The following is a 21,757-nucleotide window of genomic DNA, read 5'->3' as shown; positions in this document are numbered from 1 at the left end:
TTTTGACTGTAAGTTCAGCTCTCCAAAAGAAATAAGCAGAGGAGGGAAATGCCAGCAGGTATAATGTGGACAAATCAATGTTTTCCTTCCATTTGTCTTCCAGCGCAGCTTCTTCCTGTGATGGCCTTCTGACAGATCATCATTTTCTAAAATTTCTAACAATTTTAAGCCTACTTTTAGTGTTTTTTCTTTATTTTGTCCAATATTTTATGGGTATCTCCTTTTTTAGGACTTATTCCTCATTGTGTCTAGCCATTCATCTTTACTACAGGGTAAGATGCTTTTTGGGATAGATCACAGCTTTGACTATATTTATGAAACATCCTGTAGGCCTGCAGCTCTGCTAAGCTAAATAATAATAAAAATTAAAATAAATTAAGAGCATGGAAAGAAAAATGGGAAAAAGGAAAATGAGCTTGATCTCAGCTTTACTAGCTGGTGAACTTTTAACTGGTAATGTAAAATCAGGACTGGAATGCACACACACACACAAGGTGTTTGACCTAAATGTGTGTTGTTAACTCAGATAATGAAAAAGTGATGACTGCTGATAGATTCTCCATGAGAGAGTACAATGTATATTTTCTGATGAGCTTAATCCTAAATGTAATCTTTGAAGCATGTTGAAACAGCACAAAGACCTAGGAGTTTTATGTCAAAATATAGCTGATGGCAGAAGGAGAGGAAAAGGACCTTTTTAAATTTTATTTTTATTAATTGACTCACTTCCAAACTTCAGTGTTTGTGAGCTGTCTTGTACCTTCCACTTCTAATTTTTTTTTTTTTAAAGGATCATTCATAATGTTTCTTTTGTTTTTTCTTCAAAAGTTGCAAGCAATTAGGGAAGTTTAGGAGAAAGTTATACACTGCAGACTATGTTTATACTTACATCAGAAAGAGGGGCAGGGGGAAAATGAATGGAATGAACATTAGGTTAAACATTTAAAATCATATTAAGTAGTTTGGTTACGAGACAATCTAGGCCCATAATACAATGAGTGCAATTCTTCTACCTGTTGGAAAGGTTTAACTTTGCATTTTATCAGCTGTTATGCATATTTCTCTTACATATAGCAAATTTCTCTTACATTAAGTATACCTATTTGAAATATTTCATAGTGACAATAGAATATGTCTTGATACACAGCACTAGGAAATTCAATGTTAATATTTGTCATGTCTTATTGAATAGAGTCTGCATACAGAGAATGTAAGAACAGTTAATACTTCATCAGAATACTGATATTTAAATTGTCCATAGGTAACTTATCTGAATCTTCATATTTTATTCTTTACTTCTTTTGAATATGCTCTTCAGATATTATATATATGAAATGTTTGCCTGAAATGTGTATCTTGAAGAACACATTATTCAGCTTATCTTTTAGGCCTTTGGAAATACTATTGTCCCCTCAAGGGACACCCCCCTCCCGCCAAACCACTAGCTCAAAAGCTAATCACACAGCTAACAATATTCCATTTAGACAATTAGAAGAAGTATTATTCTGGCATTTAGCAACTGGATTAGTGATTGTGTTTGGGCAGGCATCCCCCAGAGTAGGAATGCACATCTGGAGTAGAGGGTGCAAAATATCATGAGCTTCTAGGAGATGCAGCCATTTTCCCTGCCTCTATGGTAACAGATTTGCTGCTTGTTCATTATTAACACTCATCAGCTTCTGCACTTTAAGCTGTGCATTTGTTCTGTTTTTAGTTACCATGGATTCCACCAAAGTCATGTATGAGTTAAAATAAAACTTTTTTTTCACAATTGAGCATTACAACTGGATATAGTACTCCGCTCTGTGAAAGGGGACACAAATGACAGTTTTCTGGAAATAGCAAGGTGTTAGTGCCTTTTGGGCACTTCCCGAGCCTGGCTGATGGATTAGGCTTCTCAAAGGAGCCCTTCATGTACCCTGCATCCATGACATCTTGTACAACTCATCCCAGCAGGATTTTTGCCAAGCTACTTAAAGCAGTGCTGGTCTGGAAACAAGCAAGGGCAGAGAACCTTTGAGTGAACTTTCATGCCAAAAAATCCTGAAGGATTTATGCAGTTCTGGGATAAGGTACTTCCTAGGTAGGATGGTTTTCAGATCCCAGTTGTGAAACACCTAAATCCCTCTGAAATCCTCATATAGGATCCTGAATTCCTTCTTTGCACACAGCTTTCGCTGACCCCATCAGAAACGTGACCTTTTCTTCCATGCTGGAGCCAAGGCAGGAACGAACATTCTGGGATTGCTTAGTTTCATTTCTGGCTACAAGCATCCTCAGATTCCTGCTTCTCAGGTATCTCCTTCGGGACTGTCCTCCCTGAGGGAGCGCGGTGCCGGGCGGGCACTGCCCGGGCCGCGTTTGCAGCGCCATGGCAACGGCGCGGCGGCCACAGGCCCCGGCCGGGCCCGGCGGCCCCGGCGCTGCTCCCGCCGCTCCCCGGCATCTCACCCGGGCAGGAGCCGCTCCCGCCGCTCCCCGGGATCTCATCGGGGCAGGATGCGTTCCAAGAGGCTCACCACCGGTACGTGGCACTGTCCCCGCAGGGCTGGGCCGCCTCCGTGTCGCACGGGGCTCGGGGCCCACGGTGGCGGCCTCAGGTACAGAGACGGTGGCACAAAGAGGGGCATTTTGAACTGTCGGGTGTAAACCTGCCCGGCAGAACTCATCGCTCCGAAGAGGGAACTTTGCTCCCCTCAAATGGCATCACTAAAGTCACAATATTCTAGAATGAATGAGAGTTGACTATTCGGGAACACAGTTGGATCTTCTTAGTTTTATCACGTGATTTGTAATATTTACTGTTCAAAGCTTTGAGTCTCTGTATTTTCATTAAACCCCCAAGCTTCTAGTTATCAATTTTGCAGAGGAAAGGTGATATGAAGTTAACTGATATGTATAAGAAATAATATATTTAAATAATACTTGATTTTTATTTAAATAATTCTTGTGATAGTTAATCTTTTCATGCACGGGTCAACATTACAGCATGTTCTTAGTTTATTTTATTTCTTCAGACCAAGTTATTTTATTTCAGAATACCCAGGAGGATTGTCATGCCTCACTACTTTTTGTTGTATTGTAGTTGAACCAGATTAACTGTACTGCTTGGATAACATGTGATATTTAATATCTTCTTTTCAGAACCTCCGTGTATAACAGAAGAAATGTTAGTAAGTATGCTTATAAGGCTTGGTCATTATTTTCATCATGCAGCTATGGAGCAAAAAAAAGCAAAAAAACATTTTGGAAACCATTGTTTTCTCATTTCCTTTATTTGTAAGTGTAGATTACTGAGCAATTTCTTAAAATTTTGTCAGACAAAATACTTAGTTTGAAAATAATTAGGAAAAAAGTAACAGAAGGCTATGGAGAATAAAGATGGAAATGAAAATGAATTAGGATGAAAGAAGGAAACAAACAACTGGAAGATTCAATGTGACAGGTTTAACAATTTCCTTACTTTGCCTTTTTTGCCCTTTGCTCATAGCTCATTGTAGGATTTCCCTGATGTTTTTCTTCTTGTTTGAAAGGTATATATATTTGTCTGTTACCTTATAAGAAATTACATGTTTACTGTTACAGCTCAGGTGATGTTTGCCTATTCCCTGTTTTGGATGCCTTTGTAACTTAGTGCCTTTTGGGCACTTCCCACGTATTTTAAAGTATAAATGTGTAGATATTGCTTTTGGGAATCTCTAGACACTGTTTTATTTATAGTGTTTATTACCATAAACAGAACCAACAAAAGCACAAGTTTGGAGCAATTTCTAGCACACCTTAACCTTCAGTTGCAATTCTAAGGCAGCTTTTTCTAGCCATAATTTAGACTGTGCTGCAGGAGAAATGGCATGGAAAGAAATGAAACCAAATGCTTTCTGGCACAAAAATCTAAGCTATAGTATTGTACGTGCTATAATGTGCACATAAGAAAGTGCAACTGACTTTAAATGAAAATAAAGCTGTCTACAAAAAACTCTCCAAAAACCAAAGGAAAATATATAATGTGTAGATGCAGTAAGCAATACAGCACACATTAATAATATCATAAGCATTTCATCTATTAATCAAACACTGCGTTTACATTTCTTGCTGTTTTATGGGACTACAGAGAATTATTCCTGGGGACATTAAAAACATGTTACCTCCATATTCCTAAAGAGCTTATACTTCAGCCAATAATAAATTAATTGTTTTTAATAAGTCATTTAACAATATTTTCATCATGTATTATCATATCTAGTCCTATCTTGAGATTCATCCTTGTCCGTGTCAAACCAAATCTGAGGATGAATATAGCTGGTTTCTAATTAATTTCCTTTCCTAATTGTGAAGAATTTATATTTCTGGATTTGATTTCCTATTGACATTAGTAAGAAGATTCTCTGTTAATTTCAAAATGGGTTGGACACTTTGGTGAATTCCCCTATTTAAGCAGCGCCTAAACATCTCTAGGTCCATGGCACTGCAGTTGCTTTGACCCATGGGCCTGTGATCCAAATGAGGCATGAAAGCCTTGCTTTCAGCACTGGCAGCATTTTCCAGGAATGGTCTTGAGCTACATTGCCTGTGCTGTATTAGCCACCACAGCAAGAACAAGTGCTAAGGAATAAGTGCTGGCAGACTTGGGCCAGACAAACACCATCAGGTCTAGTCCTGACTTGTCATGCATGTTATCTCAGAATTCTTCCTTATCTGAGCGCAAGCTATTTGCATTTAGGTTAGACCACTGGGGTTTGGATCAAGATACTGCCTTCCTGTACCCTGTGCATAACCTCTCTTTAATGCTATTCCTCATTAGCACAGTTCAATGATACCAATTTCAGAAAGAGATAAAAGATTTGTTGGCAAATACATTAAATTTAAGTTCATTCTTCTTGCCTTGCAAAGCTGAAATTATAGAATATTCAGGAAAATGAAACTATTAAATATTATTTGTCTTCATTATACTGAAGACACATATCTGAAGACCAGTGAAATAATGTTCCAGTTTTACCCTCTGTTGAATTGAAATGGGGATGGTGGAAATACTGAGTCAGTAAAAGTAAGACTTGGAGCCATACTTTTGGATATTTCAACAGCAAAAATATTCAACTTCTAGTCTACAGTTTTTGTGTCATGTTAGCAGGATTTAAAATGTAGGCATCAGAAAAGATAGAAAAACACCTGTAGATGCAGTCTTCACTTCTGATTAGGACAACAGGAAGCCTCCCAGTTCTGTCAGATTCAAAGTATGGCATACAATGCTTGCTTGCTGAGCCAAATTACAGGTTATTTTACTCCCTTTTAGTCCCCGAATATCCCTAAGCAGCAGGGTGAGAGCAGAAGGTGGCCCTGGTGAAATATTATACTCCCTTCTTCCCAAGTGCAAGAGAGAAAGGTACAATGTGGGGAATTTCTAGACTGCTAGCTTATGCACATTTTTTCAAAAGTTTTAGCATCTAGAAGCTGTTTGGTTTATGAAGGCTTTATCTGTAAATTCATTGATAAAGGATTTACCTTCATGTGTGCATTTTAAATTGCTAAGGACCTTAGCAGTGTGCAATGGCTAGAATATAGCAGTGATGCAATGACTATATTCTCAAAAATGGGAAATAATATTTTGCAAAATCTTCCCTGTCATATCTCATAGAAAAAAATATTGTTTGAGGCAATAGTGCATTTAAATATTAGTGCAGATTATTACAAGCCATGCTTTGTGGTTTTATCTCTCTATAGGAAGAATGCTTAGCCACAGATGATATGCTTGTCGATTTCTTTAATGAATTTTTGAGTCTTCCGGTAAGTACCTAACAGAAATTCCTTTCAAAATACAAGAAAAGCCTTACTAAGATTAAGAGTAACTTAATTCACCTCGGAAAATTTTGTTTTGCCATATATCTGCATTTTAATGGTAGCAACTCTTACTGCTCAGTGTTATTATCAGTAAGAATAGCCCAGTCATCTGGACTTCTGGGGGCAGACGTTCTCTTGCTAATTTACAGAATCACAGAATGGGTCATGTTGGAAAGGAGCACAGTGGGTCATCTGGTCCAACATCCCTGCTCAAGCGGGGTCATCCCAGAGCACATGGCACAGATTTACATCCAGATGGTTTTTGACTATCTCCAGTGAGGGGGATCCCACCACCTCTCTGGGCAGCCTGTTCCAGTGCTCAGTCACCCACACAGTAAAGAAGTTCTTCCTTGTGTTCTGGTGGAACTTCCTGGGCATCAGTCTCTGCTTGTTGCCTCTTGTCCTATTGTTCAGCACCACTGAGCAGAGCCTGGCATCATCCTCGCTTGAGATACTGATAGACATTGATAAGGCCCCTCTTATTTGTCTCTTCTTGAGGCTGAACGTGCCCAGCTCCCTTAGCCTTTCTTCATAAGAAAGTTGCCCCAGTCCCTTAATCACTTTCATAGCCCTCCACTGGACTGCTCAAATGTCTCCCATTGTGCTGAAGAGCCCTTGACCTGCTGACAGTCCTCTTCCTAATGTACACCAAGCCTTCTTGGCCACAGGGACACACTGCTGGCTCATGGGCAGCTTGTTGTCCACCAAGATCCCTAGGTTATTTATGTATTTAAACTTAGGTAATTAATAATTTATGTATTTAAATCACAGTGCACTAAAATAATGTGAATAGGAAATGAAAAAGACGCATAAATACTTTTTTAAAAGGTGTCCACTTCTATTACAGCGTTACAACATGACAACATAACAAATGTTTGTCCTTTCACAGTTTTCTGGCAATTTCAGTGATTAATTGACATTTTAGCTCAAGAAACAACTCTTTCTCTTCACAGCTCGGAAGGTTTCAAAGTTGGCACTTCCCTCCTCTTCCTCTCCCATCTGCAGCCAGAAGGATGCAGCCTTACCCTCTATTCTGTGTGCTGATCCAGTTACAGTTAGAGCATCATACCCAGTACCTTGTATTTAAGCCGTTCGGTATTTTGCTCCTTTTTCCTATCAACTAGCCTGGCTCCCCACACTCTGTTGAGAGTCACATGTACAGTCCTACTCCCTCAATGTGGCAACCTCATCCAACTTCATCTTAGTACTCTTGGCTCTGACACCTTACACTCAAAGTCCCTTGCCAGGTGCACAGGCCTTTCCACAGGGTCACTTGTGGCTCCCACAGCCTGCTCCCCTCCTAAGGCAGTCCAACAGGCCACACTACAAGAACATGTATCCATTCTACAGCTTGCTTGGTAGGAACCACTGCCAGCATTAGGAGAAAGCAGAATATTTCTTGATGCTCCTTGGACCTCAAAGGAGCTACAAAGTGGCTTGGTGAGGTCACTAATGAAATAAGTTCAGTTGTGATTCATAACTGAATGATTTGGCTTACTTAATTGAACCAGACATAGCTGTCTCTCTAAGCCACATCATAGATTTGTATAAATGTACACTGCATGGAAATTGTACTACTAAGGATGATAGAATGGGCTCCTCATTCCAAATTTTAGTCCTAAAATAGAATCTGGAGGTATTTACTCCATGTCAGGTGTGAGTTTTGTGCATAGCATCGATACTGACTTCTTTCAGGAGTTCAGTCTTTATGTGCTTTCGCCGCACTGCAAGATTCTGAAGAGTATACAAAGCTAGAGAGACACAGATGGAACAAATCATGTGGTAAGAGGGCTGTTTTTTTCCCTTTCCCCAACACCTCAACTCCCCCAGCCCCTGCCCCACAGCTGCCTTAGGATATCTGCCTAAATCCAAGCCCAAGTTCTTAGGTTTTAAACCCAGCCTTCTTCCATGTACTAGATTGTTCTTAGCGCAGGAGTACCATCCTCCATGCCTTTGCTGCTTATATGGAAACAATGCTTCAAGTTTTACCCAAATTGCAGAGGATAGAGTGGGTAAGAAGTTCAGCCTTTTTAGCCTCTTGATCTCCTTGGACATACACAAATGTCAGGACATCTGTTACAGGCCAAAATTCTCCTTGGCCTCAGAGGGCTCCTCAGCCCACAGTCCTGGCACAGCTCAGCAGCTCTGAACTGCAGCAATTGTCCAGGCACTCCTGACAGCTCTGGAAGCCCACAGAAAAGAGTTCACAGTCACTCCTGAGTAAACACTGGTTTATGCTGGTAATCTTGGTAGGTTTCTAAGATGACGCATGGTCTCTCTTCCACATATTTACATATCTTCATGAAAACAGATGCTCTATTAGCTATTTTTAACTGTAATGTTCTCATAATTGGTTTTATTTTCTCTTTGATCTTTTCCTAAGAATTTATCCTCTTCAGGATTAAGTTCTATTAATGCCTTGAGTTCTGTGGTTTGAATACCTTACATTCCTGATTACCCTCTCCTTCTCAGAAGGCTTCTACTAAAACAGTGCATTGAAATTTCCATTGCTTTATTCTTGTTGTGCTTATACACTGTTGCCTGGGAACAGCATTACCCAGGTGTGCTAGTAGTTAGGCAACAAGTTAAACTGAAAATATTGTGAGACTTGATACAAGAAATGAGGGGGAGCATATGCTTATTTTAAGGGACTGCTTCTGCATTGATTTATAATGCACCATTAGCATATGGAAAATTATATCACTGGGGACTTGCTATAACAGCAGCAGGTTTTTAATGTTTTTTTTTTCCTTTGATTTACAGTGTATCCCTTAAGTGATCCTCTTGTTATAGTGACATTCAACGTAATCTGACATAAATATCTAGGTACTCCAAAGAGCTATATACTGTAATAAAGTGTAATTACAGAAAGTATTTCTGAAACACATAATGCAAAAACCCTCAGGAGGGCACTTGTTGCCAGTAGTGTGGTGATTTCACAGTAGCAGAAACCAATTACATGACACACAAACGAGTTACACCTTCCTTAGTAACTAATGTAAAATGAAAGATTTAAGAGAAACATTGGCCTGGACACATTTCCATTTCTAGGAGTTCAGGCTAGAATTTGAATCTCTGATCCATGTACTAAAAACATCCAACATCCAATGGAAATTCAGGAGTCAGAAATTGCCATCCAGCTCAGTGTTGAAGGCAAGCACAGTAATGTCAACTTGTTTCTCCTGCACTCTACAAGCTGCTTGCTACTCATTCCATCCCAAGTCCATGCTGGGTCTGACCTGTCATTTTCCAGTTACCAGTGATCCTGAGGAAGCCACACTCCTCCTCTTTGCAACCTCAAGGAGTTGCACTGGAGACAAAAGTGCTACCTTGAGCCTCAATTGATGCACATTCAGGAGATGACAATTTGATGGCAAGTCTCTGGTTGTTGGTTTCCCTTGCAGCAGAAATCTTCTAAGTGACCATAATTTGATCAACTTTAGATTTGAAGAATATTTCTTTTGAACATTGTTCTCACTGTAAAAGCTCTCCTCCAGGTAGTCTGGGATCCAGCATTTGGTGCAGGTGATGATTCTGAAAAAAATTAAAGCCAAAGTAACAAAGCTTAGGCCAGTTGGCCTTTCTGAAGAACAAAGTCCTGAGAACCTAGTGCTGTCACAAATAAAATCTTGCTTGATCTAGTCACAGATTACAGAAAGGGCAGAAAGCAAAAAAGCAATCCACTCTGCAGCACAGTTCAGGCTCTTCACTGCTTTGAAGATAACTTTGAATAATTCCATGCATCAAATAATCAATTCAAGGCATCAGTGCATGCTCATTAGTTTCCTCTTGTCTTTTCCAGGTGGGAGGAGGGAGGCTGCAGTTGCCAATATAACCTCCCTTTACCTGCACATTATGTTGAGACTTACCCAGTGCTAAAACTTGCATCTTATCTTTGACATTGAAGGAAGCAAATAAAGCATTCCTGACTACATTCCTTATTAATAATATGTTTACTCTAAATGTTCTGCTCTTAATTAGATTGTGATATGTGATTATGTCTTTTGTCTTACTCATCAACAGAAGGGAAATTCTGGACTCATTAAAGTCAGTGGGAGATTTTTCATTGACCATGTGTAGTGTGAATTTTTCCAGATACTTCATAGAGCTGCTCAAATTCTTTTCTGGTGTGGACTCTCACTGACATTTATTTATGATATACATATACCCTTCTTAAGGAAGTTTTGGCTATGCTCCTGGATGAGATCTCTATTCACTCCCACCCTTAACCTAAGAAGCAGCCAAGTTGTGGTCATTCTGTTTCTCTTGGGATCAAACTACATTATTTGGGTCTGGGATGTGAACATATTTACACATTTCCTAATTGTATCTGAAGCTGAGTGTATCTGAAAACTCTTAAGAAAGAGAACTGTGAGATTTATATGTCTGATATCCTGGCAACATGGTGATGGATGCTGTTTTGGTTTCTGTTATGGGAGGACTGAGAGAAATTTGTCTTCCCTTCAGTTAAGTGTATAACTTCACGTTTCAGAATTATGTATTCTGTTTATTTTTCAGCTGAAAACCATATTCAATGTGCATTTGACAGCTAAGAAATTTCTTTGCTGTCAAAAAAGTACATGCAATTGTTTATTCATTTAATAGTATTGCTACCACAGTCTGAAAACAGCTTTTTGTTATTTGCTCAGGGATTTTTTTCTGAAGCTGAGATTACTACACTGAGTTACGTTGATCATACTGGCTTTGGGAGGAGAATTTCCTGCAAGTGAAACCGTTTGGAAAGTCTGTAGACTTCTTATTTGTTGGTATTCTCAAGTCCTTTATCTTATTTATTGTGCTACATTGACAATGAACCCCAAGCTTCAAGGCTCCTGCTAAACCCGATTTATTTTTTCTTAACATCTTGAGGTATAATTTCTCTGGAGATTTCCCTTTCTATCTTCAAAGCATCAAAAATTGGCTCAAACTAAAGAGAATGGTACACTTAATCTTTGGTTAGTGTATTTTACTTGTCTGTAAAAAGGCAAAAGCACTTGCCAAATGTGGGGTAAGAAAGACATTTCTTAGTATATTAGATTGGCATGGATAATTTTCCCCCTTTCCTTTGTAGTGTAGACTATGATCCACTCCTTAGCATAGGTGTCTTCACTGAAGAGATTCCTCATTATTGCAAGGATGGAATATTGGTGGTGCCATAAACCTCTCTCATTGTCCTGAGAAGTCTTACAGGATTTTACAGTACTTGACTTCCACTGGAAAGGTTTTAAGTTTGCTAAAGGATACTGAAGAGTTTCTTGGTGCATTTTTTTTGTGGCTAATGTAATGTGTGAGAGTGGTTAGACTGAGTGTTTTGCCCCAAAGCTCTTCAAATACAGAAAGGAAAATGGATTGACTGATCCTCTCTCCTGTGTGAAGGGAAAATGTTTCCTACAAAAAATCAGATTCTGGGGTGGTTTTTTGTGTGTTCCCATTTTATTTTTCTCATAACATTGTCACTTTTATTTTTGTGATGGTGATAGGTTAAGAAGATTAGGAATTATCTCTTCTTTTATTATGCTTATAAAAACATTTTGATTTATCATTCTAGATTTTTTGGAAAGCTTCTCCAGAAAGATTTAAATTATTCTAAAATGCTTTTGTATGATAGCTTGAGAGATAGAGAGATGCTCTTTTGGAAACTTCTGATTCATACAGAATCATAGATTACTGCCTGGAAGAGACTTTGAGGAGGTCTGTAGCATGGCTTTCTTCTCAAAGCAAGGACAGTGCTTTAGTACTGACTCCAGGTTGCTTGGTACTTTCTGCAGTTGGTCTTGAAAACCTCCAGCAGCTGATTCCTCTCTGGACAGCCTATTCCAGTGCTAATCATCGCAAAATCACCTTTTTTCTTATAATCCAGCTGAGATCTCTGTTGTTTCAGTGTATGACAAGTGGTCTCTTGTCCTCCCACCATACCCCTCCATAAAAAGCCTGGCCTTATCTGTTCAGCTATCTCCTTGTCAGTACACTGAGGCTGCTGCTAGTTCTCCTAGAGCTTCTCCCTCAGTGGTGAGTGCTCCAGCCTCTGACTGTCTCGTGGTCTTCTGATGGACTTGATCAAATATGTGAATATCCTTCTTGTACAGGGGACCCACAACTGGAGCACTATTCCAGATGCATCCTTACTAGTGTCGAGTCTGCTGGCTACTCTCTGACTGATAGAAGTATGCTGCCTTTTGATGTCCCTGGGGATGAGTAACTACCTCCAAACCCCAAAAGTCTGAACTAGAACCCCCTTTTTCAGTCAAGTATGTGGTGTATGCAGTCTAAATCTTCCTATCTCATCAGTGCATGTTCTTTTGCTCCATTAGTATATTTGTCTTATAAATAATTGGTAGTCAGACCCCACCCCAAAACAGCAACACACTTTACATTTTAAAAATTGTCACTAGCATCCATTTCACTACATTAAAATTGCAACAATTTTCTGTTGAGCTAAATAGAATAAGTATCAAAAAATTCCTAAATCTAGAGTACGTTACAAATTATTAAATAAAAGTAGATATATGTTCTAAACTAGTACTGTATTTGCGTAGTTTTCAATTTGAAAAATATGAAACTAAAACAATACCATCATGTCTAGTCACAAATTGGCCTTTTATTATGAAATTTGCATTTTGTTTGCTTTTTTCCCACCAGCAAGAGGATTTCAAATCCTAAGAGACTGAAGTACTTTGTTTCTTAGTGTACTTTATTCAGTTTCTTTATTTAAAACATGAAGGAATATATAAGGAAGAAAACATTTAAAGGCTATTAAGGTTGCACAGTTAGTCACTTAAAAGCTGGTAGCAGGACAAATTAGGTTGGAAAGTAAATGAAGTGTGCACATAGCAAACTGGGAGGAGGTCTGTGTGTAGGGAAATCTACTGCAGATGAAAGGTTTGTTAGATGCTGTTCAGTACATCTGGAAAAAAAAGCACTAAAACCTACTTTGTGCCCTGGAGAAAATTAATGCCAAAAGAGGCAGAAGGTGTCAGAGGACAAAAACCAATCCATGACTTCAGCTGAAGTTAGGTAACTGAACAGACTCATGCAATTCAGTGCATGGCCCTGAGCAGTGACGGTCTGATGTCATCGCACACTTAAAGTTCTCACATGCTGTGTGCTTTGCCAGGCTGAGCCTCTACAGTGAGACATTATAGGATAAGTAGGGAATGTTGAAAAAACATATTGCAGCCACATGGTTCAATTCTGGGCATTGCTCTACAAGACATTGATCAACAAGGGGGCTTCAAACAGAAGCAACAAAATAGATGACACTAATATCGTTACTTCGGGCTTATACAGTTGTGAAGAAGAATCAAATTGTTCTGTAGTATATTTCTATGTTAGATGTAGCATGTATTTAACATATTTAGAATGTATATGAGTTATGTCTGTGTGCATATATGTGATATATGAAAAAGTTCAAGGAAATTAAAAATACAGTACTTGAACAAATAAAATATTCTTATTAGATGCAGGAGAACGACAACTGTGCAAACACCAGGTGAGATTCTGTCTGGAACAAAGGCAAAATAAGTTTTGGCACTGGGTTTAGGTGTAGCCATAGTTTTCTGAGTACCTAAATACAACATGCCTTGTCATCCAGCTGAGTTCAGAGGTGCTTATATACTCTATATTATATACTATATTATATATAATATAGTATATAATGCACATGAGTTCTATATAATCTCCTATTCATAACTGTCATGGGTATTCTCTATGACTTCTGTAAAATCCATCCATGTTTTTCCTCTTAATTTCAAATAAGAGAATTTGAAAGATAGTCTTTCAGGGAAATACCTGATACCAGAGCTTAAAAGATGAATTATGGCTCTGTTTTAGCGTGTACATGTGCAGTGGGGTTTTGTGAGTTGACAAAAATCACATTTGCATGGCTGAAATTGGAGTTCAGTCCATCTTGTCTGTTATACAGTATTTGACTGAACTAGTGATGTACAATAAAATTTGCTACAGGACATGGGTTTTGATAGTTGTTTGACCTACAAGTAACAGTATGGTGACAAACCTTTCCTACATATGAAAATCATCAGATTCATCCTCCTCAAATGAATCTTACATTTAAAAGGTCAGTTTCATTGCTAACATTTTCATGCCTTGATTGTTGATAATAACAAATGGGAGAATAATACTGTAGATCTGATTCTCTAGGTGAGTACTTCTCTGTAGGACAGTTACTAAAGTCACAGTTAATTATGTATTATAGACTTCATGTACTGAATCAATTATTTGCATGTGAAAAAGAATGGTCTGTGATCTAGATGAATTCAATTCTTGACAATTAAGCATTGCTGAAATAAAAAGGTAGGAATGCTTTGGAAAGCTGTACAGCAAAAACAAGAATGCAGAAAAATTACTATTTCAGGCCCAAAGAGAAAGAAGCCTCATAATGCAATTTTCTGTTCTGTAGGATGCCTCTGTATCATAAAAAGTAATTTGTTAAATGACAGTTGCCTTATTACAGTACCATAAACTTTCCTAACTTCTTTTGTAGACTTTTGCCCAGCCAGTGAAGTTTAACTCTGATGCTGGGGCTTTTGAAGTAGTTAATGATGCCCCACAACGCCTGGAAAGCCAGCCGAAAAATACTCTACATGATCAAAAACCTCCAAGCCCCATTTATGATGTTCTAAGCAAGGAAAAGAATGATGGGCAGCTCTCCAAAATGCACACTGCTTCTTCAACCTTCAGTATTGATCCAAATTGCAACACTATGGTAAGCATCTTATGGACCCTGAGTTTATATTTAGATCTTAATGTAGAGATACTGGCAATCATTATTGTTGTGTTTGGCTTGGTAGCTTGGGAAAAATGTTAATTTATGTTAGGAAAACATAATGATGGGCCAAATTATGCCCTGTAATGCACATGTGTCTAGCAGACAAGTGAATGGAATTACAGATGCACATCCTGTAGCACAGAATTTTGAAGATTCTGTAGGGCAGGGTTCAGCTGTGTGGTCTGAATACTTTTTAATATTAAAAGAAAAAATATTATGACAACAGTTACTTTACTAGTGATCCCTGGAATGTGCAAATTGACTGAAACTAATGCAGCTCAGTCTTTCCTTATTAATTAATTTCCTTGTGTGGCTATGAGCTCATCTGTGGTCTGGCAACACATAAGTCTCTCTTCCATTAATTCCTAAAGGATTTACATGGTTAGCATCAATTTCAATGGCCAGAAAAAATAATCTTTGGCAAGAAGAGAGCTAAATTAATGGAAAGATGGGTTGGAATTTAGGAAAAAAAAATCTCTTTTCAGGCTTGCTTAGACAGTATCAGTTTTGGTATTCTCACCTGCTTATTTCCAGGGCCATCTTCAGCACCAAATTAGGCAGGTTAAAATCAGCAGTTGATCTTACGCACCTGGGAGAATACAAGTCAGTGTAATTTGACGTGGGATTTTACCTTTAAACAACAGGTTTCAAGGACAAAAAAAAAGTTTCACTGGGATGCTTGTTTTATTCCTTTCTTTCTTATTTTGCATGGATGTGACTAACATGTCTTCATTTCCTTTTATTCAAGGCCAGTATAAGGTCTTGCTCCATTTTTTTCAGTGCCTGCTCAAAATTATGTCACAGCTGGAAAGCTGAGAGAAAAGCAGAGAGTTGTAACAGACCACTGCTTTTCCCAGTATAAGATTAATGATTTTCAGAAAAGAAAACAGTGTTGAGAGAGGTCAAAAGGCAACGATGTTTAACAAAATGATACTAATGTGATACTGCAATTATCTGCATTTAAACTGGACAAATGATACAAAAGGACAAGGCTCACAGACATCCCTACCATGTTAAATAATAATTTTCACAAATACTTTGCTTGAGAGCACAAAAGCAGAAGAGCTGTTCTTGATTTCTTATTTGCTCTCTCAGTATTAAACTGAGGAAATGCTGTGTGTTTGTGCAAGTGTGGCTTACATTGCTCTCTGGGCTAACCTCCCATCATTACCACTGTAGATGGCCTTTCTTGAGCAATTCAAAGCTATTTCACTATTATTTTCTCATTTCATATGGTCTGGAGAAACAGGGCTTCAGTATTATTTAAGATTCCATTTCTTTCCCTGGGATGTTTTCCATAGATGGGAAGCATTACAGCCTTTTGAGGAACAAAATGCCTCAGTACCCTTTCTTCTCCTTTTGGGGCAAAAGGGTGATATTTCTTCTTATTTTTAATTCCTCCTTTACTTGATGGGTAACTTAGATGCCTCATCCAGTTCAGCTTGACATCTCAAGTCTGAGCTGGAGCAAAATGATCTGTGAAACAGTTTGTCTCAAATGGTTACTGCAACTACACAGGGTGAAAGAAGTCAGCTCCATTCATTGCGCTGCAGTGACTGCACCAGGAGAAACCACCCCAGAACAACTCTGTCAAGTAGTTCTGTTCAAATCAAGTAGGATTTGATCTTTCAGTTGTCAGGTGATGCTGTCTGCTTTGCTTTGACTGCCTTCACAGGAACTAAAGAGATTGAGAGTTGTTTTTAAATGTTACATTGATTACAAAAAGTCACCTTGAGTGAACATCAGTGGCAGGTTACTTATGAAAAGGAGTTATGACTGGAAAATCCTAGTAGTCCTTTCAGGTTATGGCCTGAATTTAAACACATCTTGGCTAAGAAATACACACAGTGGTATTTTTCTCTGTATTTTACTTCCCTCTCAGATTGTTACAAATTTACAGATAAGCAAAAGTTTTCTTCATGTGTGTTTGCACGTTTGCAAATCATTGATATGGAAGTAAGTCTCCTCTAATCCATAGTCAATGTCATGGTGTGAAATACATTGAGAAAAAAATCTGTGGACTTGTGTAAAATAGATCACAACTATGGAAAGAAACTGGCTGGCATCCCACATACCTTACTTCAGAGAAACCCCAATTCAGCAAAGCACTTAAGTATGTTTTTAACTTTAATCAAGGGAAGTTAAACACATGCTTAAACTTAAACACGTGCTAAAAGCTTTGCTGGATTGAGTCCTAGCAAGGTCTGAGGCTGATTGGGTAAAGAAACTAACCAAGGTAACAAACTCCATCAGATTAAATGTAGCATCTTTCTCTGGGGATGAGGAAAGAATAGAAATTTTTTCCTTCTGATATGACAAATAATTTTGTGTACCAGCTATGTACAGACATGAGCATGTTATGAATCATTCAGATAAAAAACTGGGCTGTAAGTCAGTAAATGCATAAATATTAAATGCCAAAATAAAGAAACTATCTTCTGTGTTTCAAAAAAACTTGTCAATTGCCAAGAAGAAGCATACACTGTGTGGTTGGGAGTAATTAGTCTCCATCTCCACAAAATTACATTGCATGAGCCACTGCCAACATAAGCTTTCCATATTTTGAAATATTTTCTTCTTTCTAAATGAAACCACCCACTTTCTGAGTAATTCAGATTTTTTTAATCCCCTACAGATATGTATGAGGCAGAAATAACCCTTGCCCCGAATGGAATATTAGCTCATGGAAAGAAAATTCAAGCTGTGATCTACATAAACTGGTTACCTGATATAACAAGTAGTATCCATCCTTGCCCAAACTTCACCTGTTTTTATGGACAAGGGTAGTTACTACATTCTTCAAAATAATTAGTCTCGCCTTGAGTAAAGGAAAAATGCACCTCAGATGAATAAAATAGATCATCCCCTAAGAGTGGAAGAAGTACACTATTAAAAAAATACTAGGAAGGGCTGTACGTAATTTCTAAGGGAAGCAGCTATGGATCGTTGTGGCCATAGTCAGAGATCTTACTCTTAGTTCATTGGAACTAGCAGTCTCCGTGTAACTTGCTGCTCAACATTTCCCTTTCACCCCCCAAACTACTCCTTGGAGGCCCCTCTCTTTCTGCTTCAATGAGGCACTGAGGCTTAGACTGCCTAAGCAGAAATTTGTTGTGGCCCCAGGTGATACCACGCATGGGTTTCCACTATGAGAATTACTGTGTACAATGCAGTTATGCAGTGATCCAACACATAAAAGCATGAGAGATGATAACTAATTGGATATCTATTTGTTTGATTTTGGTTTTATTTTCCAGAGCTTTCTCATTATGAAAGTATAACTTAATTTAAGGTTCTTTACTCTTCAAATTCTTGAGGAAAAATAATATCTATTATTTATAAAATGTGTCAAAGTCAGAAAGCAGCAGTTTCCTGCTGCAGAAATTTTTTGTGCATGTAATTTGCATTTGAAATTGTGCAGTAAAAGAATGATTCATGCACACATTATTTCTGAAAAAAAACCACTCATGATTTGTTACAAAATTTGAACTCTTCATAGGTGAAATCAGGTTTAGATCTTCTTAGCTTTTAATAGGAAAGTAATTTTTCCAGCATAAAGGTGATGTTCACTCTGTATTTGTTTTCCTGAGACAATGCTTCTGTAGAAGGGGGATGTAGAGAATCAGTTACGTGGCAAGTTAGTCAAGAAAGTAAAGAATTGCAAAAATTTGGCATTTCTTTTTTAATAGCAACTTGATCAAGAACAAGCAATTGAGTGGATTAAGAAAGAAAGGCTTCCAGCGTTTCTAGAAAGTGACTGTTACTTTGAATACAGGTATTGCAATCTTTTATGCTGTCTTTTATTTATAAATTTTTACATTTTCCTCTTTTGTTTAATTAATCTAGCTATTCTTAAAGTGGTTTTGCCCTCTCTTGTCCTGTTTTCTTTATTGTAATGTTTTAGTGACCTGGATAAAGTTAGTGACTTTTTTCATTCGTGCTTTTATTTTCCTTGACCATGAATTACATCCTATACTACACCATTACAAAGAGGGTAAGAATGGGATTTACTGATTTCTAAATCTCTGTACCTCAGAGAAGTCATGTTAGCAATGCATCTTTTGCTAATAAATATGTAAGCCATATAAGTAGAAGTTACAAGTCTATGAAATTAATTCAGAAAAAACCAGGAAGTGTTTTTTATTGTAATTATTAGTCTAGTGTCTTTGGGGCCTCTGTCAGAGTTTAACAAAGTCCTCTGTGGGATGCCATGGCGTAGCTGGATGATTTACTGTTAGAAACTTGCAGTGTTTTTCAAGCTGTCCATTCAGCAGATGTTCAGGAGATCTAGTGTGCATTTTTGGGAGGACCTACCTCTATATCCATTAAGGCTGTGTCTAGATGCAGATGATTGTAGCATATTTTAGGGGTCCAAAAGGAGAGGCAGCCTGGAAATATGGTTCACAAAACTCATATTTGCTGATTGTAATGGCAAAGTGGCTACTGGGGTATAGACTTATACATTTAAAAAATGTAAAATGTTTTTTATTTTTGATAACCTGGAAACCGCACCTAAGTTCAAGGGGGAAAAGTGTGCAAAGAACAAGCAAACTGTGAGAGTGCTGAATTATACCTTTGTTAACAGCCTGCTTTACACATATCTGGGCCCCATGAAACAATAACTTTGATCTTCTGCTATAGCAAACTGTTTGATTAAGCAGAGTTACCAAGAGAATTGCATAAAACCATCTTTAAGCATGTACCTAATTTCAACTGACATCAGTAGTTCAAGCTGCTTTTCTGAATCAGAATCAAGGGAAGTTCAGATGCTAAAAGGGAAACTTTTGTTTGAAGATGAAGACACCCTAACTCTAGAAATAAATCCTAATTGGTCTCCCATAGTGGGCACAAATAAAACTGAGCATTCACTTGGTTGTAGGCTCAAGTGTAGGCTTCATCTTCCCTTCACATGTGACTTGGTTGGCTTTGTACTTGTTTCTAACTTAACTAAGTTCTGCCCAGTTCTTGGGGCCAGAGCATCCTCACTGTTGTCATGTGGTTCTAAAATTGCCTTTCCCGAACGCTGCAATATGTTCACACTAACACAGAGTAGCACTGGAGAACTGTTCAGTACTATGGAATCCCCATAGGGCAGCCAGCTCAACACAAGAGTGCCAGCTGTTTTGTTCTCAGCTGCAAGTTCCATCAGTGTAATCAGTGCTGTGGCATTCCTGCTGGAAGACTGCTTCTGTAAGGAACAGGAGGTGTAGTTTTTGGTAGTGATACAGGACTTCTGCAGTCTGGGAGAACAGTTCAATTTTAGTGAACCAAATGTTCAAGGGAATCTTGGCAGGGCTTGGAACTGCAGAGATACATGCAAAATCCTGAAAGAAGTGTGGTGGTAAAGCTTGGTAATGCAGGTAGGGCACTGTTGTGTGCTGGTGAGCTGTGCAGTGCAGTAGTGGCATTTACAGATGTGACAGCTGTTGAAGGCTGAAATAATACCTAGCTGGATTGATACTTGTGGGCCCCTTCCAAATCAAGATATTCTATAATTCCATTATTCTATGAAAAAAGCATCATGAAGTTCTCTGTAACCATTTTTTTAGATAGACAGTTTTTTAAAATTGCCGGTTCTTTGAGGAAATGAACTGTTTCTCTGATTAAAAGCTAAAATTAATTATTTTCTTGTCTCAACATTTAATTTCAGACTAGCTAAATTGATATCACAAGTAGAATGGAGCAAGACTGGCATTAATTTCATTATAGATAGTGACTACTCTCCCTGGATAAGGATAAGGAAGCAAAGCCCAAGTTCTCCCTCTCCTGAGGAGGAGGAGGATGACTCTTCATTGACTTCATTGACTATGAAGAAGTTCTATGTATCACTTGGCGAGGTAAAATAAACATATTTAGTGGGTGTAACATCAAGATAGATTGAATGAATTGGGTAGAATTATTTTAACTGAGGTCACAATCTAATGGGACAACTGACTCTTGAATAACCTAGTCTAGTGCCAAGGGGTTGGAAATAGATGAGCTTCAAGGTCCCTTTCAACCTACACCATTTTCTGGTTCTCTGATTCTCTAAATAGCTTTTATATTCAAAGTTTTTTATACTATAGAAGAAGATTGATGAGTTGTAATACAACTTAAACAAAAGCTCAACTCATACAAGTATGCTCAGCTACTGTCACACACCTCTCTGCATTGGGAACTATCCTTGCAGAAATCTACACAAACAGACTGCACAGAATTCCTATGGACAGTAAGCTGTAGCTCTCAGAAATATGGCAATAAACAGAGAAATTTTAATTGTTCTATGAAACTTCTTTTCCTAGGCTACAGTTTCTCAGGTAAAGGATTGGTTTACCTTGGCAAAACAAGGTGATTCTGTGAAAACAACAGATTCATATACGCATCCTGTAGTTTCTAGTAAAATTCAAGATACTCAGCATTTGCCTGGGCAGCATAAAAGAGATGAATCATTGCCTGGAAAAGGTCCCCTTCTGGGTAAGTAACAAGAGTTCACAGGGGTTACATAACCCTGTGGTTTGTAACACAGCTCAGACTAGCTGGAAAGGAAAGGCCTTCTAAGGAATTATTGCTAACTCCACTTGTTACCTTCTGAGTATCACATGGCATCTGAGGCTTCAGACAGGCAATTGTTTCTTTCCATAGCTACAACATTAAGTGAAAGTTTGATCTAGTAGCCAATTAATTTTGTGATAGTAGTAGTTTCTTTTCTTACACATTTCTGTCTTATAGAAATCTGTAAGTTTCAGTTGAGTTGTTCTGGGTTTTTTGCAGGGGAGAGGCATTCATGTGTTTTGAAAGACTTTCTTGTCTGGATTCTTTGGGTATTTGATAGCATATGATGTGTTTCAGCCATCTTCTTAGGGTGTTTATGTTGGGCACTTAAAGGTCTTTTGGCTGCCAACTTTTATGAATCTTGTAAGATGTAATCATTTGGAATCCTGTCTATCTTCAAATTTATTTGAAATTGTTCGGCAAGTTCCAGAGGTTCAGGGAGAGAACATACAGATGCACATTATGGACATATACCTCATTGCACAGCCTTGCTTCTGCTTTTTACACAGTAGCAAGAGGAGGAGAAGCCTCAGCTCATATGTTAGGAGCTTCCTCTCTTTCCATTCTCAGAGATGTATCTCTTTCCCTAATTGCCTTAGGTCCTGA

At 38.3% G+C, this 21,757-nt stretch overlaps 1 protein-coding gene across 1 annotated transcript in view; it reads left to right on the top strand.

Annotated features, from left to right (window-relative positions):
- The first annotated feature begins 2,451 nt into the window (after nucleotides 1–2,451).
- Nucleotides 2,452–21,757, top strand: part of RGS22 (regulator of G protein signaling 22) — a 60,020-nt gene continuing 40,714 nt past the window's right edge. Inside the window, exons 1-7 of the mRNA XM_054282544.1 lie at nucleotides 2,452–2,524; nucleotides 3,145–3,173; nucleotides 5,719–5,781; nucleotides 14,336–14,557; nucleotides 18,310–18,395; nucleotides 20,271–20,457; nucleotides 20,902–21,073. Of these exons, the coding sequence (XP_054138519.1) occupies nucleotides 2,500–2,524; nucleotides 3,145–3,173; nucleotides 5,719–5,781; nucleotides 14,336–14,557; nucleotides 18,310–18,395; nucleotides 20,271–20,457; nucleotides 20,902–21,073 (784 nt within the window). The 5' untranslated portion in view covers nucleotides 2,452–2,499. The remainder of the gene's footprint in view (nucleotides 2,525–3,144; nucleotides 3,174–5,718; nucleotides 5,782–14,335; nucleotides 14,558–18,309; nucleotides 18,396–20,270; nucleotides 20,458–20,901; nucleotides 21,074–21,757) is intronic.

This window comes from Melozone crissalis, unplaced genomic scaffold (assembly GCF_028551555.1).
Source record: "Melozone crissalis strain CALT ecotype California unplaced genomic scaffold, PUWL_Pcris_2 ptg000002l_1, whole genome shotgun sequence".
Classification (NCBI taxonomy): Eukaryota; Metazoa; Chordata; class Aves; order Passeriformes; family Passerellidae; genus Melozone; species Melozone crissalis.
Note: the sequence above shows the minus strand (reverse complement) of the source record. Positions and strands in the feature narration are given on the sequence as shown.